The sequence below is a fragment of the Microtus pennsylvanicus genome, chromosome X (assembly GCF_037038515.1).
Source record: "Microtus pennsylvanicus isolate mMicPen1 chromosome X, mMicPen1.hap1, whole genome shotgun sequence".
Taxonomy (NCBI): Eukaryota; Metazoa; Chordata; class Mammalia; order Rodentia; family Cricetidae; genus Microtus; species Microtus pennsylvanicus.
Window position 1 is genome coordinate 121117348 of NC_134601.1, and position 26422 is coordinate 121143769.

Here is a 26422-nt window from a genome sequence, read left to right on the forward strand (position 1 = left end):
CATTTCAAATACTTTCTATAAATGACATCTCCATGAGTCAACATTTAAAAGAACAAGTATCATAAAGAAGAATTGGGTCCTTCCTAATGCTGAATCCCAGGGTTAGCCCTCAACACCAGGCTTCTCAGATGACTTCCATGATGTGTGCTGAGTCATGCTTTGAAAATGCTTCACGGCTCTTTGGGGAAACAGTTTACATGCACAATTATAGGTCGGTTGTCCATCACATTCCTTTGGGGGAACTTCTCTCCCTCTCTATCACTGATCTAGTTGGCAGTAACTGCTGTCATTGACACGAGCAATCCCATCACTTTGACCACAACTGACTGACTGGTCAAGAGCAATAATCACCCAGGAATATGCAGCATCCCAGACTTTGTAACTGTATTTAGTATTAACAAGTGATTTCAATCTTGGCTTTTTTTAGTTGCTAGAAACATGACCAGAGAAAGCTGCTTCTTTTCTTTAGGTTTCAGGTATTTTTACATATAGATTGGAGTTGTGTATATATCTACACAAAGAAAAATGAGAGGGGAGAAGAAGGGAGAGAGAAAGAGAGAGAGAATACTAATAATAATTATTACAACAAAATTTGATAAACAGGGAGCTAATTATCTGGGATTTGAATTCTTTTGAAAGAGTATGCCTTTGGATCAGAGTTACTATAGAAAGCCCAGGTAAGGAGGCTTCTGGATATCTTATCAGAAGGTAAAGTATAAGCTTGTATCCAAACAAACTGGACAAGCGAGAAACGATAATGGGTCCTCGAGTCAGCACACCAAGAAACCTCCAAATTATTTGTGACAGTGCTGAGGAAGCAAAGCTGGGGTAAAAATAGTCTGTCTGGATGTTCTCTTATCTACACCATTATTTAATTATTTCCAAGGTTAGAAAACTGTGTAAAGACTATCTTCCAAAGAAAACTGAATATAAAACTACTTCTCATTATCAGAGAAGTAAAACCATATAAAAGCATTATTATAGAGAATAATCTACACAGGCATGATTGTCTGTGATAAAGAACAGCCTGTTAAACAAAGACAATGCCCCTGGTCATGTGGGTTCTCTTTTACTTGTTCTGTGTCCTAGAAAAGCTTAACTGGACAGTGTTCAATGACAAAAGCATAAAGAAGTATAGGCCTGCCCATGTGTTTAACCAACGCTTACTGAACATATACTATAAGCTAAGTTCTGCTATGGGGAGTGAGCCAGATAAAGCATTATTCATATCAAGGAAACTAGAGTGTGTAGAATATGCCTAATCCAGGATAATCTTTAATATAAATTCCATCATGTTTATCAGAAGATCTGTGTGATAGAGAAATAAATATACCCTGCAAAGTTGAACCACATCAGAGTGGTGATGAAGTCATGCCAAGTGAGGGTAATAGAAGAGTCTTCATCGAGAAAGAAGGGTTCAATAATATTTTAGAAAAGGCAGAAAAAAAATTAGTGATATGAAGTTTTGAGGGTACATTATTAAAGGCACACGTGTCTATTGTAATGTCTCGGAGATAGCAGAAAGAACCTTTGCCAAGAAATAGCAAGGAGACCCATGTGGCTAGAGCAATGAACAAGGGTATAGGCTAATGAGAGGTCAGATCCAGAGATAATAAATGAAACATTACAGATGCCCTTTCTCCCCATTCTAAGGTCACTGTGTTTTCTCCGAGTAAGATGGGGATCTACAGAAGGACATTCAACAGAGAAAGGCTAAGCGTCCGTTTTCTGGTTTGGGTTTTAGCCTTATAAGCACATGAGCAGACAACTCAAACGTTCAATAGCAATCATCCGACCTACCGAACTATGGCCTAATAAATGAGGTCCCAACTTCTGTTTTTGGTTACACAGCAATAGAAAATTAATGGATCAGTTTTGCTAATATTTTCTACTATATTGTATATTACTAACATTTCTTTTAGTTTATAATTATAATGACCTTTAGATAAATGAATACACTACAGTGCCTACATACCAGGGCAGGATTCTCTCTGAGAAAGATGTATACTTTTTATAAATAGATGTACTAAAAAGGAAAATCTACCCAGTTGCTAGTGAGGGCTCAAATAGCTATGCTTATTAGCAACATCCTGCTGCTTTTTGGGTAGTGACAGACATTTCATAAGCAGAGTTAGGCACTCAAGAATGGCCTAATTGGAACTTCTTTTGGAAAACCATGAAGAAACTTTTCCAAAGTTCTTTACTAAGTTACCTGAAAGAGATAGAAGTTTAAGAGTGATCTGAAAATTAGAACAAAAGACTATGTCTAGAGTATTGCAGACTTTTTCTATTAACACTGAAACTAGTATTGGTCATTTCCTTGAATAACCAGAGTACCAGAACAGTGGTAAGAAATGTGTTTACAAAGAAAAATCTTCCCTGTTCCCATATCCTAGCCTGTTTGGATGCTCACCTTCCTAGACCTGGATGGAGGGGGGAACCCTGACTGCTCTTTGGACTGGATAGAGAGGGGGAGGGGAGTGGGGCATGGGGAGTGGAGGGAGGGGGGGAAGGGAGGCGGGGAGGAGGCAGAAATTTTTAATAAAAAAAAAGAAAGCAAAAAAGAAGAAAAATCTTCATTGATTTTCAAGGAAATTTAGTTCAAATCTTTCTTTTTTGTGCCCCTTCTTCTAAAAAGTCACAAACTAGGCCAAGGATCCTTCTTTTAGTATCAAACTTCATTAATGGCTGTAACACTTAAATTTGTCCCAGCCACAAGCTTTGCAAAGATTTAGTGGCTATAGAGAACAGTCATCTGTCTATTTGCATATATGGGTGAATAATTTGGGCCATAGTCAGGTAGGCTGAATGAACTCTATTTCACAGAGTGGTAGGTTGACTCATTTATTTATTTGCAGTCTGTTAACAATGGATGGTATCAGTTCTCTGGTGCTGTCACCTTGGTGACTAAAATAACTGACAAGTGTTTCATCTTTCAAATGGGTAGCATAGTTTTCTTCATCAAGCAATGGCCACAAGAAGTCTAAAACGCCTAGGAGAGAGTCAGACCCAACTAAAAACCATATTTCAAGGCTTCATTGAGCATTGTCTGTTTTCCAAGACAATTTATGTGACCAAAGCTACAGTTTAAATAAGAAGATGTTATTACTCAAGGATTTACTTATAGGATGGAAATTACTACAACCATTTTTTTTGTTTTGTTTTGTTTTGAGACTGAGTCTCTATATGTACCCCTGGATCTTCTGGAACTTACTATGTAGACCAATCTAGCCTCAAAGCCTCAAACTCACAGAAATTCATCTGCCTATGCTTCTTAAGTGTCGAGATTAAAGTGTATACCCCCAACGACATGTTTTTTGGCGAAATGTCTGTCTCATTGTCTTTCATGCCATTGTTAAAGAGAGAATCTTTGCTCCTCCTTTTCAATACCCTGAGCATTCAATATAACGCACCACAATAGTTGATTATTCTATGTGCTTTAAAGAAGAACCAAAGACAGTTGTAGTTTCTGAACCAGAGTTACTCATTTTAGTAAAATATAATGAGAAAGATTTCAAAAGAATCCTGAGCCTCGGTATCCCCCCACTAAAAAACGAAAGCCAACCGCATGAGTCTTAGCAGAAGTTGATAAGAAGTGCCACCTGGGAAACTTCTCCCACTGTCAGATTCCCTGCAAAGGCTGTCAGCGACATTCTTAGACTAAAGTGCCAGTGGCACTCCAGCTCTGTCCCCAGAGAATTCACACACGTCATCTCCTTGCATATTTTTATCACATCAATGATTCTTCAATTTGCTGTGGCTTGAGAAATGGCAAAAGGGAAAGTTTATGAACTTTCCCATATATGCAGACATCTGGTTAAATCAGGCAAGGCGCACAGATCACTTCGTCAAAACTTAGCTTTCTCCCCATTTAATATTTTAACCAAGAACTTCAAAGTATTGAGTACTTAGAAAACAAACCTTTTCCCAATCCCTCTTTAATATATTAGCATGACCTAACACTGGTTATTCTAAATAGCTTAGCGTATTCCTGACTCTAACACAGATATACAGTCAAATCCTATTTAAAACTGCAGTATCACTGTTACTGCTTCCAGCTGCTCTAACTGCAGTCTCTAGTTAGAAGAATTCTGATGGGTGAGTAAAGCAAAATCAAGCAGGGCAAGACTACGATCTCTTTTGTTTTAAATTCGAAACTTGTCCTGAGTTGGGCAGCTGCTCGAAATGGTCCATCTGGCCTTAGTTGGCCCAGATGGCCAAAAACTAAGGGGGGAAATGGACTTGTGTAGAAAATGGAGTACCCTAGTTAATAATGGCTGAAGACAATGCCTTTGCATCCTTGCACCAAAGAAATAGTAATGGACCTGTCAGAGGCGCCTGGTCACCTGGGTCACCACACCTGTTCCGTATTGATGTGTGTGTTAATCTCTATAGTCTCTGGATTATAGTCACAAATGACAATTCAAGAATCTGTTGGTCATAGCTTCAAATCGCCCTGCTATAATCACAAATATGAGACAAAGGAAAATAATTATTTAACCTGCACTGGATATCAAGTCTGCCTGACATCTCACAGCCTTCTATTCAGTTCAGCCTGCTATTTTCCTGTGGGTTAGAAAGCAAACAATCCACCCGGCCTGTAGGCAGCCCACAGGGCTTTCATGCCTGAAATGCTGAGAACATTGTCAGTGGAACTATTTCTCAGATATTGGCAGAGATGTATATCTCAGAACCAACTGAGTAAATTCAAATGAGAAGCTACCTATGTTATTTGATTTTTTGGGTATTTAGGAGAGGGGTCGAACTTCTGAAAAACTAAAACAACAACAAACAAACAAAACTAAATACCCAAACTTAAAATAAACCTGTTGGCGGGAAGGCAGGGAAATAACTTGATGTCAATAAACACAAGTTTTTTTTAAATTGAAATGAGTTTGAAATTTGTAAAGTATACCTAAAATTGCCCAGACCATCTCTTTTATCCTAAACAAACAAACACCTCTATTTTATGTGACGCCAATGAGTTAAAGGTCCTCATTGCCTGGAAGGAGCTCTACTTTCTCCTCCTACTTTATGTGCTTCACAGACTCAGCTGAGGCTCCTCTTCTGCCTTCAGGTCATTTGTCCAATATTTGCCTTGCTCCCTTTCTCTGCTCTCCTTCCCTTCTCTGTCCCTCACAGCCATTTGCTATCTTAGACATCCTCTTTGATGCACTATTATCTTCTCTATTGTTTAATCACCAGCATTCCAAATGATTATTTCTGCCATGCGAGATTATATGCCCCTGAGGTTAAAACTGTATTTTGCTTTCTTTGATACCTAGCATAATACATGGCCCAAAGAAATCATTCAATAAGCACTAATCAAATAAGGGAACTGATGAATGAATCACCACTTAAGTGATGCCAAGTATATGACTTCGTTAATTTTCATACTGTTCATTAATTTACTAACTGACTCTTTACTAATGGCCTACTACAAATCAGATATTATGCCAAGTTGCAGATACATGGACATGGGCCAAGTCAACGACGTTCTTGCAATACAAGGGATAAAGTATAAAATTAAGAATGGCGGCTTCTCAGGAAATTCGGGATCAACTTACACCTGGACCCAGCAATACCACTCTTAGGAATGTACCCAAGAGAGGCCTTATCATACAACAAAAGTATATGCTCTACTATGTTCATAGCAGCATTTTTTGTAATAGCCAGAACCTGGAAACAACCTAGATGCCCTTCAATGGAAGAATGGATGAAGAAAGTATGGAATATATACATATTAGAGTACTACTCAGCAGTAAAAAACAAGGACTTCTTGACTTTTGCATGCAAATGGATGGAAATAGAAAACACTATCCTGAGTGAGGTAAGCCAGACCCAAAAAGAGGAACATGGGATGTACTCACTCATATTTGGTTTCTAGCCATAAACAAAGGACATTGAGCCTATAATTAGTGATCCTAGAGAAGCTAAATAAGGAAAACCCAAAGAAAAACATATAGGCATCCTCCTGAATATTAACCTTCATCAGGCAATGAAAGGAGACAGAGACAGAGACCCACATTGGAGCACTGGACAGAAATCTCAAGGTCCAAATCAGGAGCAGAAGGAGAGAGAGCACGAGAAAGGAACTCAGGACCGCGAGGAATGTACCCACACACTGAGACAATGGGGATATTCTATCAGGAACTCACCAAGGCCAGCTGGCTTGGATCTGAAAAAGCCTGGGATAAAACCGGACTCGCTGAACATAGAGGACAATGAGGAATACTGAGAACTCAAGAACAATGGCAATGGGTTTTTGATCCTACTACATGTACTGGCTTTGTGGGAGCCTAGGCAGTTTGGATGCTCACCTTACTAGACCTGGATGGAGGTGGGGGTTCCTTGGACTTCCCACAGGGCAGGGAACCCTGATTGCTCTTTGGGCTGACGAGGGAGGGGGACTTGACTGAGGGAGGGGGAGGGAAATGGGAGGCAGTGGCGGGGAAGAGACAGAAATCTTTAATAAATAAATAAATTTTAAAAAAAAGAAAAAAGAATGCTTATTTTTAGGAATGATTGCATAGCAACAGAAACTTATGTTGCCTCAGAATTTCTAAAGGTGATATATTACAAGATTACTGTTTCTATCTGGGAAGGGGCAGGTTTTTCTACAAAGAACAAATACTGTCTAAGGTCAATTATGCCTACTACTCTATACCAAGAATGACACCAGGAGTTATGCTAAAGTAAGTGGGAAAAAACCGAAGAGATATCAACATTAAACAAGGAATTACAGGCAAAAAAGGAATTTGCTAGCAGTAAAAATGGTCTTCTATAGGGAAGAACACACTAATTGGTTATCTAATTCCAAATGGTTGGCCCTGAGAATATACATACAAGCAACATCATATAGACTGAACAGGTTATATTTAAGATTAAATGTATGTACAGTTAATGAACAAATAGGACATATATTTGAAAAAGAGGAAGGAAGACAATATTGGAGGGCTTGGAGGAAGGAAAGCTAAGGGAGAAATTATGTAACTATACTATAATTTCAAAACTAAAATGAAAAATTTAAGAAAGTTGAAAGGAATTAATTGAATGAAATGGAATTTGGGGTGATATTAGTGCCATGGCATCCATCCTATTCTGAAGATAAGACAAGATTCTTTCACCCCAACTCTAGTGATAAAGGAGACCGATACCTTTTTCAAATGCCATGAATTTACCAAGTTGCTGAAATTACAATGTTTCCAAGGTTCAGAAAGGAAGAATTTTCTGAGAACCTCTCTTGTGTCTTCAGTAGTTTGGGATTTACATGAAGATAGTAGGTTAGTTAGAGTACCCAATATGAGGTGAAAGCAGAAAGGTTAGCAGTTGCTAGATTTCATTTAGCAAGACAAGACTATCGCAGTTCTTAATCGGCCAAATTAAAATGGTGGGAAAGATAGCCAAATATGAGTCAACTTGGCAGCCTGTCAGACAGTATGTCTTCTTAATTATGGGAGTCCTAGGAATAAGAAACTGCCTGGGATATTCTGCTAAAGCTGATGACTAAGGGAAAATGGTAAGCCATTTCAGAAGAGTTCATTATTCACCTGGAATGATGTCATATGTGGCAGCACTTAGAATCTTTGAGGAACTTGAGTTCAAGTCAAGCAGACCAGTGCTTGCTTACAGTTTAGCTATTAAAAGCACCTGTAACTAAAATACGCTGTTCAGTCATATGAAAATCTCTAACCCTAAACCTCCAGCCATGACTGATGACCAAATCAATCACAGGAGTTGGGGAGTTCAAAACATAGTGGATGAACTGTGAAAAAAAAAAAACCCAAAGTGTTTTATATTGCTGCACATGTTTAAGATAAAGGTGAGGACTGAGCAAAAGAAAAGAAAAGAACGTTGACCTTAGATAATGTAGCAGGATACAAGATTAACTCAAAAGAAAATTAGTAGCCCTCCTTTATACAGACGATAAAAGGACTGAAAAAAGAAATCAGAGAAACGTCACCCTTCCCAATAGCAACAAATAACATAAAATATCTTGGAAGAACTCTAACCAAACAAGTTGAAGACCTGTATGACAAGAACTTTAAATCTTTGGAGAAAAAAATTGAAGAAGACACAAGAAAAGGAAAAGATCTCTCGTGCTCTTGAGTAGATAGAATTAACATAGGAAAAATGGCAATCTTACCAAAAGCAATCTACAGATTCAATGCAATGCCCAGCAAAATCCCAGAAAAATTCTTCGCAGACCTTGAAAGAACAATACTCAACTTCATATGGAACAGCAAAAAAACCAGGATAGCAAAACAATCCTGTACAAAAAAAAATGAACTTCTGGAGGCATCACAATCCTTGATTTTGAATTCTACTGCAAAACTAGAGTACTGAAAACACCTGGTATTGACATAAAAACAGACAGGTGGACCAATGCAACTGAATCAAAGACCTGGATATCAATCCACACAACTAAGAACATCTGATTTTTGACAAAGAAGCAAAAAATATAAAATGGAGAAAGGAAAGCATATTCAACAAATGGTGCTGTCGTAACTGGAATCAACTTGTAGAAGAATGAAAATAGACCCATATCCATTACTATGCACAAAACTCAAGTCTAAATGGATCAAAGACTTCAATTAATATAAAACCAACCACACTAAATCTCATAAAAGAGAAATTGGACAGGACACTTAAATGCATTGGCACAGGAGACCACTTCCTAAATATAACCTCAGTAGTGCAGACACTGAGAGAAACAATTAATAAATGACTCTCCTGAAACTGAGGATCTTCTATAAAGCAAAGGACACAGTCAACAAGACAAAACAGCAGCCTACAGAATTGGAAAAGATCTTCATTAACCCCATATCAGACAGAGGGCTGATCTCCAAAATATATAAAGAACTCAATAAATTGGGCATCAAGAGAACAAATAATGCAATAAAAAATGGGGTACAGACCTAAACAGAGAACTCTCAACAGAGGATCCTAAAATCGCTGAAATACACTTAAGGAAATGTTCAACATCCTTAGCCATCAGAGAAATGCAAATCAAAACAACTGTGAGATTACATCTTACATCTGTGAGAATGGCCAAGATTAAAATCACAAATGACAACTTATGCTGGAGAGGTTGTGGGGTAAAGGAAACACTCCTCCATTGCTGGTGGGAGTGCAAACTGGTACAGCCGCTTTGGAAATCAGTATGGCAATTTCTCAGAAAATTAGGAAACAACTTACCTCAAGACCCAGCAATACCACTTTTGGGTATATACCCAAAGTATGCTCAATTATAACACAAGGACATGTGCTCAACTATGTTTATAGCAGCATTATTTGTCAAAGCCAGAACCCAGAAAAAACCTAAATGCTCTTCAAACAACAAGTGGATAAAGAAAATGTGGTACATTTACACAATGCAGTACTACAAAGTGGAAAAAATGACATCTTAAAATTTACAGGTAAATGGATGGATCTAGAAAACATCATATTGAGTGAGGTAACCCAGACCCCGAAAGACAAATGTAATATGTACTCATTCATAAATGGCTTTTAGACATAAAGCAAAAAAAAACCAGCCTACAATTCACAATCCCAGAGAACCTAGACAGAAAAGATCACCCTAAGAGAGACAAATGGATCTAATCTACATGGGGTGTAGAAAAAGACAAGATCTCTTGAGTAATTTGGGAGCATGGGGATCAGGGGAGAGAGCAGAAAGGGAGGAAGGAGGAAGGGAAGGGAAGGGAATAAAGAAAAATCTTTAGCTCAATAAAAACAATTTAAAAAGAAAAAAAGAGTGTTGAATTGGCTATGAGATAGGCTTTGTTACAGAATAATCATATTTTAAATTTTATAAAGAAATATTTTAATGTATTGATTTAGCTGTCCATTTATAAAGTATGTGAGCACGCATGCGTTTGTGTGTCTCATGGCATGGTGTGCTATTACTGAGAATCTATGGAATCCTCAGGTAGAGAAAGTAACAATAGCATTGACTGGAGAGAGTTCTGTGCCTATCCTGTATAAACTGGTATAAACAATTTATTTAGGGAGTGCTTCATCTTGTCCTCATTTAATATTTGAAAAGGATAACTCAAGATATTCTTATTTTAGAAATGAGTAAAAAGGCTTAGAGAAGTAAGGAGGAATGAAAGCCCCAAGATTAAAATCCAGGTTTTCCTACCTTTCACAGTATATCATTATATACAATATATTGTTATACATGTATTCTAAACTTTCTGGAGTCTACTGGAAAAACTTTAGGAAACAGGCAATCTATGATATTAGACAAATTACATTTTTACAATACATACCATATTACTACAACATTTTCCTCATATGAAAATTCTAGCCATTGCATGCATGAACTCATTGCTGCCTATGCTCCATGAAATCCTCCCAGCGCATGCTCATGCAAGCAACCCTAGTTAAACTCAGTGAGTCACACGAAAATAACGACATCAAAGTAGGAGTCAGGTTTGTTGGGGGGGGGGATGCCTAGTTTCAGGAGGAAAAGGGGATGCTGAAGGAGGATCCTGGGAGGTAACATATGACCAGACTTTATTATGTGGAGGCATGGAATTGTCAAAAAATAAATAAAACAAAAAAGATCTCTAAAGTTTTCTGTAAAATTTCATGGTTGGATTCTACTCCAGGTCTATTTCATGCATGGTCTCATGCGACAGGGTCACGACTGTTCATTAATTTATTTGTCAGTAGTGAAGATTCATTAATCTTCCAATTTCAGCCACATGTATTTTAAATGATGAGCTTAATACAATGATGTTGACAAAGTGCCTATATACATGGTATGTATGTGCTGTTGTGTACCTTCCCATACATCTTCCCCATTCACTCTATTCAAAAACCTTCAACACAGTCACATGTAAATATATTTATAATTATCATATTTGTAAAGGCAGAAAAGAAGCCCTTCAATACATAAATGACATAAATAAATGACTGATACATCAGATTGACTATTATGAAGTCATTGGAGATTTCTTATGGAATGAGCAGTGGTAGAGTGCTTGCCTAACGTGTGCAAGATTAGATTTAGTCTGGACCACTGCAAATAAGATATGTTCATAACATATTTTTAAGGCTGTGAGAAATGACATAGCATATGATGACATAAAAGTTGGTTCTCAATTCTCTGTGCATAACAATAAGGGAGTTTGGTCATAGATATAAACAGAAATAAAGGTGAAGAGCATATATTTCGTAACAACAGCTATGTACTGCGGAGTGAACATAAATGATGTTTCTATCTTTCCATGAACATGTAAAATACATGTGTACTCAGTACAGGGTGTCCCAGCAGGCTCTGGACCAGCTGGACTGCTAACACAACAGCCCATCTGTTCAGGAACTGTAGTGTTTATAAATCCATGAATATTTATGTATCTGTATAAGTAAGTATATGGTCAGGATTTTTCAATTTCCATGACTCGTGCTTTAATCCTGCTTTCTCTCCATTATACATATGAGTCGCATCTCTTCACGGGTCAGTTGGGAGTTGATTTTGTTTAATAATGGTTTAAAAACACACGTAGGAAGAGAAACCTGCTGGTGCTAGAAGGTTAACCACTATGTGTTCAAAGCCAAGTATAAAATCATTTTAAATTATACCCTCTTCATTTGTCTATCTGAATTCCCAACTCTTTCTACAGAAAAATGTCACTGATCAGTGACCATTTACCTAACAATAGTTTTCCTGTTGATACAGAATCATAACGGCTCCATAGAATGAATAGCACATTTACAAAACTGAAAATCTCATTTTGCAAATAAGTAATAATTCTTTTCACTGCAAGAGACAGTTGGGAGTTAAATGTCTTATGTTTTGACATTATCTGCTCACAATTTGTCACCAATACTTTAGCTGTCCATTAAATGGTAAAATGTGTGTTTGTGCATCCTGCAGAGCAATGGCATGCAATGACGGTGGTAGGTAATAGCTAGAGAGAAATAAGCAAATGAATCTCTTTGGCATGAGGGCATTAAGTAGATTGGAGTTTTTCTAGTAACTAAAAGGGATCAGTACCTACATAGCTGAAAAAAGCCATGGGTATTTCTGACATCTGTATTTCAGTAGGTATGTTGCATGAGTACATTATTCTGTTTATTATTCCACCAAATGTTAAAAGGTGTCAGAGATAGGTCACTTGCTTCCATTTGAGTATAGAAGCTTTATATTTGTCTTTTGGAAGTATGAAACTAAATTAATTTGTAAAATTATTTCCTTGGTATTTATTCCGTCTATGTCACAGCCTCAAGTCTTCTCTGTATTGTGGTCTTATTTTGCAGACACCAGAGATAACAGGCTACATGCTCTAACACTTCTCATCACATTAAATGTAACACAACTGGACATACGCTCAAGCCAAAAATGATAAGGGATTACATCTCAATTCTTTGCTGGAACTGGAGTTTGGAGAAACCATCCAAAGAGCATGAGACTGAGTATGCTGAATACTAAAACGAACTTGCACTCTCTGAAAACTGAAGCCAACAGCTCAATGTACTCTTCAAAATGGGAAAACACAAGGGACCTGGGACATTTTGTAAGAAGGATACCTTCCATTATTTAACCAGTATTTGTTATAGTATGAAACCTTCCTTACATAAAAAAGGATAGGATTTTGAGGGTTTCCCATATTATCAGATTCTTGATAGTCTCAAACTCAGCATATTTTCTTAATATGTTTGCCTGTCCAGCAGTATAATGTAATGGCAAAATTTCTGTCCTCACAGAATTTTCTGGTCCATAAAAAGACCTTTGGAGAGCCCCTCGAGTCACTTGTTGCCAAGTGAGGGTATTTCTTACCTTTGGCAGAGATGCCCTGGAACCTGAACTCTGGGTAGTCATTGTCAGGACTGTTGTGATGCCAAGGGCAACCCTGGCAGGAGCTGCATCCATGTTTATCCAAAAGGAGACCCAGGACAAAATGACTATCAACAGGCTGGGGATGTACATCTGGATTAAGTAATAGCCCATCTGGCGTTCCAGGTGAAACTTGACCTCAATGCAGGTAAACTTGCCTGGAAGCAGAAAAGGATCATTTGAAATCTTACTTGAACTCATTTCCCCAATTCTACTCTCCTATTTGATTCTGAAAAATCAATCACATTGTAAGCAGATTGGGAAGATTGTAGACAAATGAATGCTCACCTTACACAATCAATTCAAATTTTCCAATTCTTCCAGTAATGGAAACAATAGTGTAAGCATATGATGTAGATCTGTTGCTGATTATTTTAGATAGGACTTTGGCATTTGTAAGACTGACAAAAGATTAAAAAATGTTTGTGTTGCAAGTACTAAACAGCACATAATGTGTAACCATTAACATTAACATGCACTATATACAATGTAATAGTTCACACATACCATGTAATTTGGTACAATTGAAACCAATCCCGTGTGTGTGTGTGTATGCTTGTGCTGGGGTTCAAGTGTGTGTTTCTGCTTGGGGAACCACAGGCCAACCTCAGGTATCATTTTTCAAGTGCCTTTCACCTTGGTTTTTGAGGCAGTTTTTCACTGGGACCTGGGACTCTCAAATTAGAGTAGGCTAACTATGTGTGTCCACCTCCCCAGTGCTGGAGTTACATTTATGTGACACCATTCCCTGGGTGCTAGGGATTGAACTCAGGTTCACAGGCTTGCATGACTAGCCCTTTATTGACTGAGCTAAGTCCCCAGTCCTCAACTGCTTCTAAGTGGTAAGAACATCCTGAGTCTTGGAGTAACTGTTTATCTTTGTATTCTCAATGGTAAAAATCTAAGGGTGCATTTATAGAGTATGCATACACCTTGTTCATTGTGAAAACTTTCTACCCTTTTGGGAATTGCTTGGAGACCCTTAGAGTGTTCATTCATTCCTAGAACCAGTTTGTAGTGTTATTTCATCTATAACAATAAGTGCATAGGAAGATACTGTAACTTTTAACATTATTATTAAGAAGTAGATGTGCTGGCCTCTTTCCACATTTTTCTCTTCTTTATTGGTTTTGAGTTAGACCCTGCAAGGTTATTTGTATTATTTCCCTTGAAGAATAAAGATTGGGAAAAAATACCTTGTAATCGGGCTTAAGTTACTTCATAAGAAGCTGCTGTTGGCTGTTCTGGGCTGGCTCACAAAGAGGCCCATTGTAATGAACAGGCCAGAGCATTTGAAACACAAGACATCAGCTTTCCTGGGCAGGTATAATCTTCCAGGAAACAACAGATGCCCATGTGTTGCCACTACTTCAACCTTGCCCACCACATATGCCTTTCATTGCTAAAAATAGCACCTGACTTTATAGAGCCAGCCGAATTCTCTCCAGATGATGCTCATCCATACTCGTAGTGCTCTCCAGGACTGCAGAGAGAGAACATCTCTATTTCTGGGTTTCCCAGACCTATGTCATTATCACTTTCTTCCACTAAGGCTAGGAGTGCAAATTGACCTGAGGGTGCACTGTGAAGAGTGGATGCAAGGAGCAGCCAAGATTTATGTTTTCTGCACAACTAATGAGGTCTTCTACACCTCTCCTCAGACTCATTCGACAGCAAACACTCAGTAAAAGAAGAGCCAAAGACTTCTAAATCTCTCTTCAGCATTTGAGGGAGAGGAGCTGCTGCACCGACAGGCCTATTCCACAGGGTCAGAGCCCCCAAATGTTTAGGGTTCTCTTAACCTCTGTGTGCTCCATGAATGGGCAACTATTAACCTAATAGGATAGCTGATTTGATAAGCAAATAGGGGGTATTGGGGGTTAGCAAGGAAAAGAAAAGCTTACCAGTGTTGTAATGCTTTGTGCAGTATCCAAGCTCCTTCTCTTCTTTCAGAATAAACTGGGGCAGGGTGAGTCCTTCAGCGACTTGTACTGGACCATCACTTAACCACTCAAATATCAGGTCATTCATAGTGTACCCAACTGGAAGAAAGAAGTAGTAACAAACAATGTACCCTTTCTAGGAGACGGCAAAGTCTATCGACAGAAGTGGACAAGCAGGGAAATCATTTCAAGTACAGTCTTAAGAGCTACAGTCATCACAATAGCTATATGTCATCAGATGCAGACGAACTGCACGCAGCAAGGGATTTCGGATTAATTTATTTTTGCATGTGTATATAATGAGAGGAAGGAATCTAGATAATCTTTTATCTCCTGCCTCTTTAGTCACTAACTCTGAAGAACAAACAAGTAAACAAACACCAAATCCTTTGAATATTTTCTTCGCTTGTAAGAGTTGTGTCTGTGGCAGTTCAATAAGACAATCCAATTCATGGTGCTGGTCTTAGTATTTCAAATGAAACCATTCCTTTTGAAAGTTTTAATGAGAACGAATTCATTACAGGCCTGCCTGCGAGTATTACCATTGCACAGTTGGCCCCTTCTGGAGTGTTAGCTTTACTTGTAGGAAACAGGTTAATTACTAAGAGTAAATTCCCAGTCATTTTAAGAGGACCTTGTAGGACACGTAAGCCATGAACAGTGACACAGGAGCTGGGTGTGTAGCCCTGTTGATACAGTTCTTCCCTAACATTGATAAGGTCCTGAGTTCAATCCCCAGTACCACGTAAAATAGCAAGTCTTACCACAGTAGACTCAGTAGTTAAGAGATGGAAGCATAAATAACAAAAGTTCAAGGTCACCCTTGATGGCACAATTAGTTCAAGGCCAGATGAGGCTGTGTGAGACACTATCTCAAAAAAACAGCAAATTCCACAAGAACAGTTATATGTACATTGCTAAATTACCCCACTCATTATTCTCATGAAGTAAAACAGGTTCCCTATTTTGTAAGGTCCAATTGTTATATGACTACAATCATAGAAATAGTGAAGAGGAGCCGGGGGTTGGGGTGGGGAAGTGGTAGTGCACACCTTTAATCCCAGCACTTGGGAGGCAGAGGCAGGCAGATCTCTGTGAGTTCAAGGCCAGCCTGGTCTACAAGAGCTAGTTCCAGGACAGGTTCCAAAGCTACAGGAAAAACCCTGTTTCAAGAAACAAAAAACAAAAAAAGAAGAAGAAAAATCGTATATTTATAAAGTATAAATAATTGGATCATTATTTATCAATAGATCTACATATTTCTCTAACCTAGATATGACAATAATTTTTCACTCATTATCTCTATGCCCTCCTTGTATTTTTTTTTAATATTTGAACTGTGGAAAGCAGACTAGTGAGAACAAAAATATTCTATGAAGAGTGCAATGGCTAATAACTGTAGCATATCTATTAAGTTTATAAGTTCTTATTCTTGCTTACTACAAATAGCGAGTCGCCAACTCTAACCAGAAATCAATGGCATATTTATTTGTTTCTACATTCTTTTGAGAATCTTAAAGACAAGAAATAAAATTATAGAAAGTAGCAAACTGGAGTGTGAATTCTGTTTAAACATTGATGGTCCAGAAAAGCAATGGCTAACCTATCTCTCCCATCACCAATCTGAATGAATATATCCTACAACAAATATTTAATGGGACAAAACAAATCAACTGATTGAATCTTTTTAAGTCTTAGGTGAGGTCCATTTCAAAGATCTGGGTACTGCTTTACAGAGAAAATATAACGACTGGGCCAAGGCTTGGGAGATTTAGAATAGTAGAGGTGACACTCTTCATGTATAAAAATGTTTTTCTCAACTTTCTTCTCAAGAGAAGGGACAACAGGGAATCATTAAATACATAATAAACAAATACTCTCATTTTTTCTATGACAGCATCTAAAAACAAAGATTTTGTTATTTTATTTATTTCTATAAGAAGTTTCAAGGGAACTCTGTAAAGACTTTAAATGATCAGAAAGATGCCCATCACCATTTCTTTTAAAATGATGGTTAGTATGTCTTCTTACACTAACTTTTTTTTATAAGCCAAGAAGTTAAAAGTATCTCCTTGGCCCCGCCTCATTAAATCTCCTAATATCCCCTTAAGTTAATAGCACTTAACATGTTTTTGGACTCTGAAAACAGCAAGCCAGAGGAAATTTCATGGATCTTAACTGAAAATCCCACTACCTTGGAGGCATGGGCAACTTACGGTGCATGTCAGTGATTTCTGTGGCAGCAAAGTCGGAGTACAAAGGGGACGAAGTAAATAATATTTCCCTATTTACTTCAATATGTCTTAGTGTATCCATTGCTTATTTAAGAAAGATACCAGCTCTTATTCCATGTCAACTTATGCTCTTTGTCATTTTATTTATTTCTTTATGTTCTTTGGTATTGCCAAGGATCAAAACTAGGGCCTTGAGAATTTTAGGCGAGAATATTCCTGTTAAGCTTCAGTCCTCATGCCTCTCCTTTTTGAATCCTCCTATGGCTAAGGGCCTTGTGTCTTGTTCTCAGTCAATCACTCTTCCTTCTAGTATCTTTTTGGCTACTTTGGTCTATATGAGTGTAACACCCAAAAGAAACATAATTTTCTGATTAGTGATTATTTATAAAGGCAAGATATAGTCACAATTATGAAAGGAAAAACTTGCATTTCACAGAAAATATTGCTAAATCAGACTTAAGTTGTTTTTTTTTCCCCTCAGGAAAGGAAACTTATTTAACACTTTGAGCTAAAAGTTTTTCTTGCTGTACTGATAATAAGCTTCTCCTATTATACACCCATCCTTCATTAAGACCTTGGGTGTTGGGAAATTTGTAGAGAATTAGTCTTACAAATATTTATTCCTTCTTGGCACACTAAAAGAGATATGCCAATGGTGGTTACAACAAACAAGTTGCCATTTAATAATGAGGACTTACAACTCTCCAGCTGCATCGTACAGGTCTGAACATCCATTGGGAAGTTCTTCAGGTCCATGGGACAAGATAAAGTCAAGGTGAGCCTTAGCAAAGAACAAAAGGAAAACCTACTTTAAAATCTGTGAAATGTCATTCTTGAGAGATAAAAATTCATTTATCATTAGCAAAATATAATGATTCAAATATTGAAACCTAAGCTTTCAAGGCAATACTTTGTTTTAATGAAGAATAACTGTTGATAACTTTACAAAATATTTTACCATTTCATTCCAAACCCTTACTCTATTTTCAACTTCCAGATTCTGAGTATTTCTCACTTCCAGATTCTGATTCTCTCCAACAACGATGCTCGCTCTCAAGATAAAATGTTGTAATATGAACAATGGGCTCTTAGCCACAATGGTGAACAAAAATACAACGTTATGATGTTTAAACATTATGCTGGGCAGTGACGCTGCATGCCTTTAATAACAGCACTTGGAGGCAGAGGCAGGTGAATCTCTGAGTTGGAGGTCAGCCTGGTCTACAAGAGCTATTTCCAAGACAGGCTCCAAAACTACACAGAGAAACTCTGTCTCAAAAAGGAAAGAAAGAAAGAAAGAAAGAAAGAAAGAAAGAAAGAAAGAAAGAAAGAAAGAAAGAAAGAAAGAAAAGAATTATATTCTAGATATATGTACCAAGATGTGAATGGATACAAAACAGTTCTCTTTCCATCAAATGGGAAAATACTTGGTTTCACAGACTTTTCATTTACTAATCCACATGATGAACGAACTATTTTGGCATGCATTCTAGGATTTCCAGCTATAGAGCAAGTAATTCTTGAGTGAGGAAAACCCACTTCAAAATAGTGGGTTGTACAGTCTTCATCTCTCTACACCCTATGGGGTGACTTTGATCTCTTTTCTCCTTGAACTTTTCTGAGCTCCAGCCTTCTCCACATTGGGCCTTCAATTAGGATATTCATTGAGCTACCATCTCTTTTTCTTAGCATTTTTCTTCTGATTTCTTATCACAATGGTGCTTAACTTTCTCCCTGAAATTCTTTGTACTTTTAAGATTCAAGGAAATCAATTAGAACCGATAATCAACAGAACTAGGTTTCCTTCCCAATACTACCTAAATCCACATTGGATTCAAAGCAAGGTACTAAAACTTGCTAAACATTTGGCTCTCACTGATCAAAGTAGGAAGTAGGATATATGATTTTTATTCCTATCTGATGCTAATACTTCATGACTCGACGTTTTCCTTGTTGTGTAGCCATGATTTTTCATATCCAAAGATTCGTGTCACAGTATTACCCAAAAGTTCTCTTACCATTATGCTCATCCTCAACTCACCTCCTGATTTGCCTCTCTTTGTTTTTGGTGGTTCATTTTGTGTTCTTTTCCAGTACAAGCAAATTATAGCACACATTTTTTTTAAAAAAGGAAAGACTTAAGGTTTGAAGTGAGAATAGGGAGTCCATGTTGACGGTTGCCAAAGCCATTAAAATACAGCAGTGATTGGAACAAGCATAATTCAAAGCAACAATTACAGAAAAATGTATTCAATCTTAGATACAAATGCACCCCTAAGTTAAAAGTAGATATTTCTAGTTGTTGGAAGTATTCACAGCAATTTTTGTTTGTTTTTATTCTTTATTCCGAAGTATCTGTATTGACAAGTATAAGCTGTCATAAATGTATAAAATGTTCATAACATCCATTATCAGCTTTCTCATCTTCAGGAAATGAAAAGTTTTTTTTTTTTTAAAAATAAAGCTGAAAGGTAAAATTAGAAAATTCTATTTTATTCCATATTTTCTATTGTAATCTGAATATCAGATCCAGTGTTGCACCTCATTACAAAATGAATAAGCTGTTTTTTTGAGGGCATCAGAGAATCTGAATTCCATGGCTCCAACAAGTTTTGAGTTTTAAAGACCTGACTTAAAATATCATTTTTAGATATAAGAAAGAATACTGATCACTTTTGGAGTTCATTTGTAGATATAAATATATGGATATCTACAGATTTCACCTGAGTAAAGGCTGGTTTTTAAAAATGCAATTTTTTGGTTATTTATACCATAAACCCTTTATAGTAAGGACAAAGAAAAAGCAAATAAAATCTCTAGTTAATAAATAAATACCTGATTTTTAAAAACTGGAGTAGTGGTAACTCAAAAAGATCCTTGGGATGAAAATGAATGTTTTTCTTTTTCATTTTAAAAGGGGTAATATTTTCATCATACAATAATATGTTTTTCTCTGACTTATTCTTGTAAATATTACTATTAACAAGTACAAAGCCTTAATTAGGAAGAAAGAGGTGGTTTTCTGTGAGACATCATACAATTATTTAATTTAATAAATTATGTGTTATATATTTCAAAATTACTGAGTGTATATTCCAAATGTTCTTGCCACAAAAATAAGCATTTGAGATTAATGAATAAATTAACTAGCTTCATCTAATAACTCCATATTGTATTCATAAATAATAACATCGCTTTTGCCCCACAAATATATATAGCTAGTTATAGCTTTTCAATTTAAAATAAAAAAGAAGATCTACAATATTTGTCATTTAACAATATTCAGATAGTATTGATAATTAAAGTTTATCAACACCAGAAAATCTGGAAAGTTTCTTATAATTTTGAAAACTTTCCCTTTGAGTAATGAGGAAATAATGATAATGGCAGTGGGTGTAGTTTAAAGACTGCGCAATTGCTATTGTGACAACCCTGCTCTGCTATTCGTCACCATAGGCTCACAGCACGGGCTTCTTTTGCAAAGTGAACTGTCCCCATTTGTTCAGGGAGCAGAGAAACTCTCACGCAATTACTCCTGCCTTTGTGTCTGATCTAACAATCCCACAGGGACACAGAATTTTATTAACAACACAGATGACTGAACACAATTGAGGAAATTTCCCCACAAACATGAAATGATTCCTAAGTTCTGTTTTCCATGAGAGCTCACTGGATCATTTTTTCTCTTGCTTACCTATATTTCTTTTAAGACAAATTTTACATTTAGAACACAATGAGTACCAATAATCAACCAGAGGGCTCGCAGCTGTACACTTTGTTAAATCATGTCATTGGGCGAGCAAATGAGAAGGGACTATAAAACCTAATTGGTCCTGCATGAATTGCAGAGTTTCAAATTTATGATGTCTGGTACAACATACATCTGGAAGCCTAACAAAGGTTTATTTTGTTCTTTTTTCCCTTTTCCTTTGACATACACTAAACAGAGTAAAATGCTAGAATCCTAAAACTGCAGTTTGATGGCTTTTTAGAGCTCTATCTACCCTAGTAATAAACATTCTCATGAAGACTTGCAACACTCATGTCACCCCCAGAGCATTCCTTCTTCCCAGACCAGAACCTCCCAAAATAACTCTCACCTCATTGTTATAATAAAGGCTAAATACCATTTAAATAAAAAACAAACAACAAATGCTATATTACTTTGTACCAAGATACAAAAATTGTGCTATATACTTGAGGTGAAAAACTAAATCATAAAACATGATAAATTTTGGTGGATCTCACAGAGTTAAGTATTTTATTTAAAATTCAAGTATTTTTTCGATTTTTCTGAAATTCAGACTTTACATAACATACCAAATTTGTTTTTTTTTTCTCCAAAGCCTGAAATATTAAGACCACTGCACCTAAAGCCAATGATCTTGGGGCTGCCTGCTTCCTTTTGATTTAAAGAACTCATTTCCTACAGCATTATTGTTCATTTTTCCAGTCAATGCATACACACACACGCACATACATATTCAGAGGAAACCCTCATTCCTTTTTGCACAAAAAAGGAACAGAATTCCCAGAGGTCATAGATCTTTTCTGAGAATAAGAAGGCTGAACAAGCATTTAGACTCTAAAGGTAAAGAATAAACCAAAATACAGGAAATCTGTTTCCCTGCCTTCCATGCTTTCCCTTCCTTCTCATCTATTCAGTTCACCTTGCTCATGAAGCCAACTCTTGGGGTTATATTTTGCTTAAATCTTAAGTTGTTGGTAGATACTGGTATTATAAATAAATTATTATCTTTATCATGTTTTAAAATAAAGTATTATTTTGTATTTTTAAAATATCTGTGCCTTTTCTCCTTTACTACAATATAAGTTCATCAAGGCTGGCATTTTTCCTACACAGTCTAAAAACCATCCCTTGCATGAATTAGACACCCAATAAATATTTGTTGAGCGAATGAATGCATCAGCATCCTGGAACCATGTGAGGAAATTTTCAGACTTTCATTCTATGGGACTAGGAAATGACAGAGGCTTTTGAAGGATGTAGGCTGGTTATCAGAGACCACAGAGTGTAACTAAATTAAAGGACTATCAAAATAATCCAGGAAAGCTTGCCTGAGCCCTTTTGTTAGTTGATAGCAAATTTTTTATTAGAAATCAACTGAATAAACTCAAAGTCAAGTGCCAAAATGCACTGTCTGTCTTTGAGTCACAGTTATGCAGCCAGGTCGGTAACCGAGGCTGGTACTGCACTATGCGAACAAGGGAAATCAATAATTTAAAAGAACCTCATGAAAGCAAACAGAAGGTTTCTTGAGTTTTAAGACAATTAAGACTCAAAGGAAACTATGTGTTAAATTGGGGATCTATTCCAGTAAGAATTTTGAAGAGAAAATAACAATGGAAGAGGAAGTAGACTTTCAAATAGAAATTTACATTTTAATGGATAATTACTTGCCATAAAGCAAATAATTGCAATGTACTATTTTGAAGGAGTTATTTTTAATGGTTGCAATAATCTATCTTGTTTAAAAAGAGAGGGAAGATGATCTTTCTATTTGGGGGAGGGAAAAGGAGCTTTCTGAATATTGTTGTTCATCTGTTGGAGACCACATTTTCTGCGAAGCAAACAGTGGCACATGGCTACATCAGAGAGTGCACAACATGTGGTATTCTTTTAGTATCAAAGTACTGAAGAATGATAAAAAATCAATGGACTGTGATGATAATAGACAGAATCGTATTGTCTCTGGATGAATGCTCTAAGCCAAGAGCTCTCATCCTTGTACAATCATGGAGAAGCATCATGCAAGTGAGAAAGAAATATAGAATCATCTCTGGTTTTGTGATAACCAAATTAAAGCTCATAGAAGCCCCACTTACACTGATACCAAAGTCTATTGACTTCTCATCTATCATGTTTCTTCTTTCAGAATGGGACCCAATAACAAGTTTTGCTTTTGAAGCCAGTGGAGTTGGTCAGACTTCTTGGTTGTCTTGTATTTATTTCCTTAAGGATACTGGCTTCATATTTTCTCAGACATCAGAACTAGTATGACTTTGGGGACATGGTGGTAGATGCACAGTATACTCATAAAGAACTAGTCACTGAATCTCCTGGCTTCCTTGCTTACCTACCTGCCTGTGCTGCTTGATATTTCTGTGATCCTGAACTGTAATTAAGGGTGACTAGAAATAAGGCTTTCCTCTTGTAGCTGTAGGTACCCTCTAGAAACTGATGAAAACCTAAAGAACAAGTAATTGCATTTTATTTTAAAACATAGGAACTTCCTGACCAATGTGACATACAGGTTATAAAGCTATTGCACCTCCACTGGACTATGTTCTGGCTAGTTTTTATGCCAATGTGACCCAAGCTAGGGTCATTTAGAAAGAAGGATTCCCAATAGAAAAAAAATGCCTTGATAGGTTTTTCATGTAGCTAAGTCTGTAGGACATTTTCTTGTTTGATGATTGATACAGAAAGGCTCAGATTAATATGGTGATAACAACCATGGCTGGTGATCCTGAGTTCTATGAGGAAGTAGACTGAGCAACCCATAAGGAGCAAGTTAGAAAGTGGCATGCCTTCATGGCCCTGCAGCAGTTCCTGTCTCCAGGTTCCTGCTTCCAAGTTCCCAATTCCAGGTTCCTGCCTTGAGTTCCTACCCTTGCTGGATGATGGGCTACAAGCTGTATGTCAAATAAACTGTTTTCCTCCCCACATTACTTTTGGTCATGGTCTTTTATTACAGCAATAGGAACACTAAGATAGCTTTATTGTCCAACATTCTAGAATATAATTCATTCTTTCCTTGAGAACATAAAGATGGCCTTAATGTAAGGTTTAGATCTGTTAAATTCTTCCTCTGAGTATCTTACAAGTTCTGAAACTTGTGACAGTCTATTACTGGAATGATTTGACAGGATACAACGAAAATTGAACAAGACTGTCATCATAATCCATCTAGAATCTAAAAGTAGAAGTATCCCAGGGCAAGATAGAAGTCAAGTTAAAATTGCATCATTAGGATCTAGGGAAATGATTCAAAAAGAGTAACTTTTCTTCCAGAGGACCAGGGTTTGACTTCCAGCACCCACATGGCAACTCACTACTCAAAATGCATGCAAGCAAAATATCCACAAATATAAAACAAATGACTTCCTTTTAAAGTACAGCATTACTAAAACACACACACACTGAGAAAGGAATGAAATAAGAGATAGGGAATTGGTTCTGATAGGCTGATTGTCCTATGTATTTTGAATTTTAATCTTTGGTCGATATGAGCAGCACCTGAGAGGCTTTTATGATAATTCACATTCTCAGGTATTTTAAATGAGAAGTCTGTGTAGGGATAATGGCATCCCCAGGGTTATTTTAAGAAACACATTCCAAGGAATGACCTCACCATCAAATAATAAAGTAGAAGGAGAAGGGTTAATAAAGTAAACAAGAAAAACTTGAGAAGGGAATCTGTAACCTTTCAGAAGCATTACCTTTGTTTGGGGGAAAATATTACTTTAATTTTTGCATCAGGGTGGGCACATAGCTCCAGGTAGGCTGCTACAAGATTGTATTAGGACAATGAGACAAGACAGAGAGAGTCAAGGTAATCCTGGAGAGCATGTTGGCAGAGTCAGCACAATGAAGCCAAGATTAGTTTACTAGCAACCAACAATATCATGAGTGTAGCAAGAAGACCAAATCTGTTATGAAAAGGAGATGTTAGGCAAGACTCCACCTAGGCTACAACTTTGTAGAGCAATAGTTTGGCAACATTTGGGGGCATTTTCTGTCAAACATTTGAAATAAAAATTTCTTCAAGGAGAAATTTGCACTTTAACATGGCAATATTTAATAGCTGAGAGTTTGAGAGTTTATTCTTCAACTTTTTTGATTTGGTTTTCGAGACAGGTCTTCTCTGTAGCTGTGAAGCCTGTCCTGGAACTTACTTTGTAGACCAGGTTGGCCTCAAACTCACAGAGATCTTCTTGTCTCTGCCTTATGAGTGTTGGGATTAAAGGTGTGTGCCACTACCATCCGACTTATTCAACTCTTTTGAGGCAGGAAATCACTGTATAGTCTTGCCTGGCCAAGAGCTCACCATGCTGACCAGACTACTCTCAAACTCACAAAGATCTGCCTGCCTTTGCCTCCAAGTGCTGGTATTAAAGGTATTCACACTACAGCCAGTATTCTTTAACTTTAAAAGGTTTTTTTTTTCCCAATTCTCCATTTAAAGAGTATTGTTTTCCATGACCTAGCCTGTCTTTTTATGGAGAACGTAAACCATACCTCTAAACAGAATGTGCTTACCTCTGGAACCTAGGTAAGCACCCATACTGAATAACGTTCTAAATCCAGAGAAGTTGTTGTTTCATAACTGAAAACAAAGGTATACACAAAAGGAGCTTTATAACATTGCAAAATAATTATTAGCCCAATGGCCAGACAAGGAAAGAAGAACAAATTTTAAATTATTCTTATAGGAATAGTGTAGTGAAATTACTGCTTTGAGTTCACTCATCATATACATTATGGAGAACATGCTGTTTGCTCCATGCCTCGTTTGTTTCTCTGATCCCTTGGACAAGCTCAGGTATCTGATAAGACCCTTCACATAAACACTGTATAAATCATTAGGTGTTAAGCTCTAGAATGACCTCAATCTGCCCTTGCTCAAATCCTACCAATTCCTGGTTGTTAATTGTAATCAACTAAAAAACATTTAACCACAGGTTCTTATGACTACTAAAATGCAAAGCTAGGAAGATGTTTCAAGTATGAATAATCATGTCTGTCTTTGTGGATAGATTCTTAGGTCTGATACCCACATTTTATAGAGCAGACTCCAATACTCTTATAAGGAGGTGTGAAACTAGATACAATTAAAGCAACAACAGCACAGGCCTTAGAGGAGTGTGGATGGGCCTCAGAGACACATCATGTTTCATTATTGTAGAAGATTGACCCAAATCTACAGGTTGGTCCAAAGCTGAGAGATTACACTTTCCTCCCAGTTGGTTCCAAATAAACAGCCCTGATGCTTTGTTTCTTCTGAACGTGGGATGTGGAGGGGACTAAAGTCAACATTGTTTGGATCTTCAACTGTTCTGTTCCTCTTTCCTGCCTCAAATTATAATGTCTGAGTAGAAAGGTCCATGTTTACCAAACACTAAAAAGGCCTCATAGGAAATACCCATATGCATTGAGCAATACCAGCTAGCAGGGACAAAAATATAATAACTCTTCCCATCTGTGTGTGGTCCTTTCAGAAAAATGTGAACACATATGGTTGGATCATGTTAATTAAGTCCAAATCTGGACTGAATTCCACTTGGAGAGCAATGGATAAATCTGTAGTTTAAATTTGCAAATGCTTTCTCCTGGATAAAAATGTTTAGAAGGTGTCGAGTAAGGAGAGGGCTAA

General features: G+C 37.1%; 1 protein-coding gene across 3 annotated transcripts in view; it reads right to left on the reverse strand.

Moving 5' to 3' along the window:
* Glra2 (glycine receptor alpha 2) overlaps positions 1 to 26422 on the reverse strand; it is a 194217-nt gene that overhangs the window by 113136 nt on the left and 54659 nt on the right. For all 3 annotated transcript variants that reach the window (XM_075957867.1, XM_075957868.1, XM_075957869.1), the window contains 3 exons: positions 17723 to 17805; positions 14752 to 14889; positions 12791 to 13005 (listed from right to left, as the gene is read on the reverse strand). In XM_075957867.1, the coding sequence (XP_075813982.1) occupies positions 12791 to 13005; positions 14752 to 14889; positions 17723 to 17805 (436 nt within the window). The remainder of the gene's footprint in view (positions 1 to 12790; positions 13006 to 14751; positions 14890 to 17722; positions 17806 to 26422) is intronic.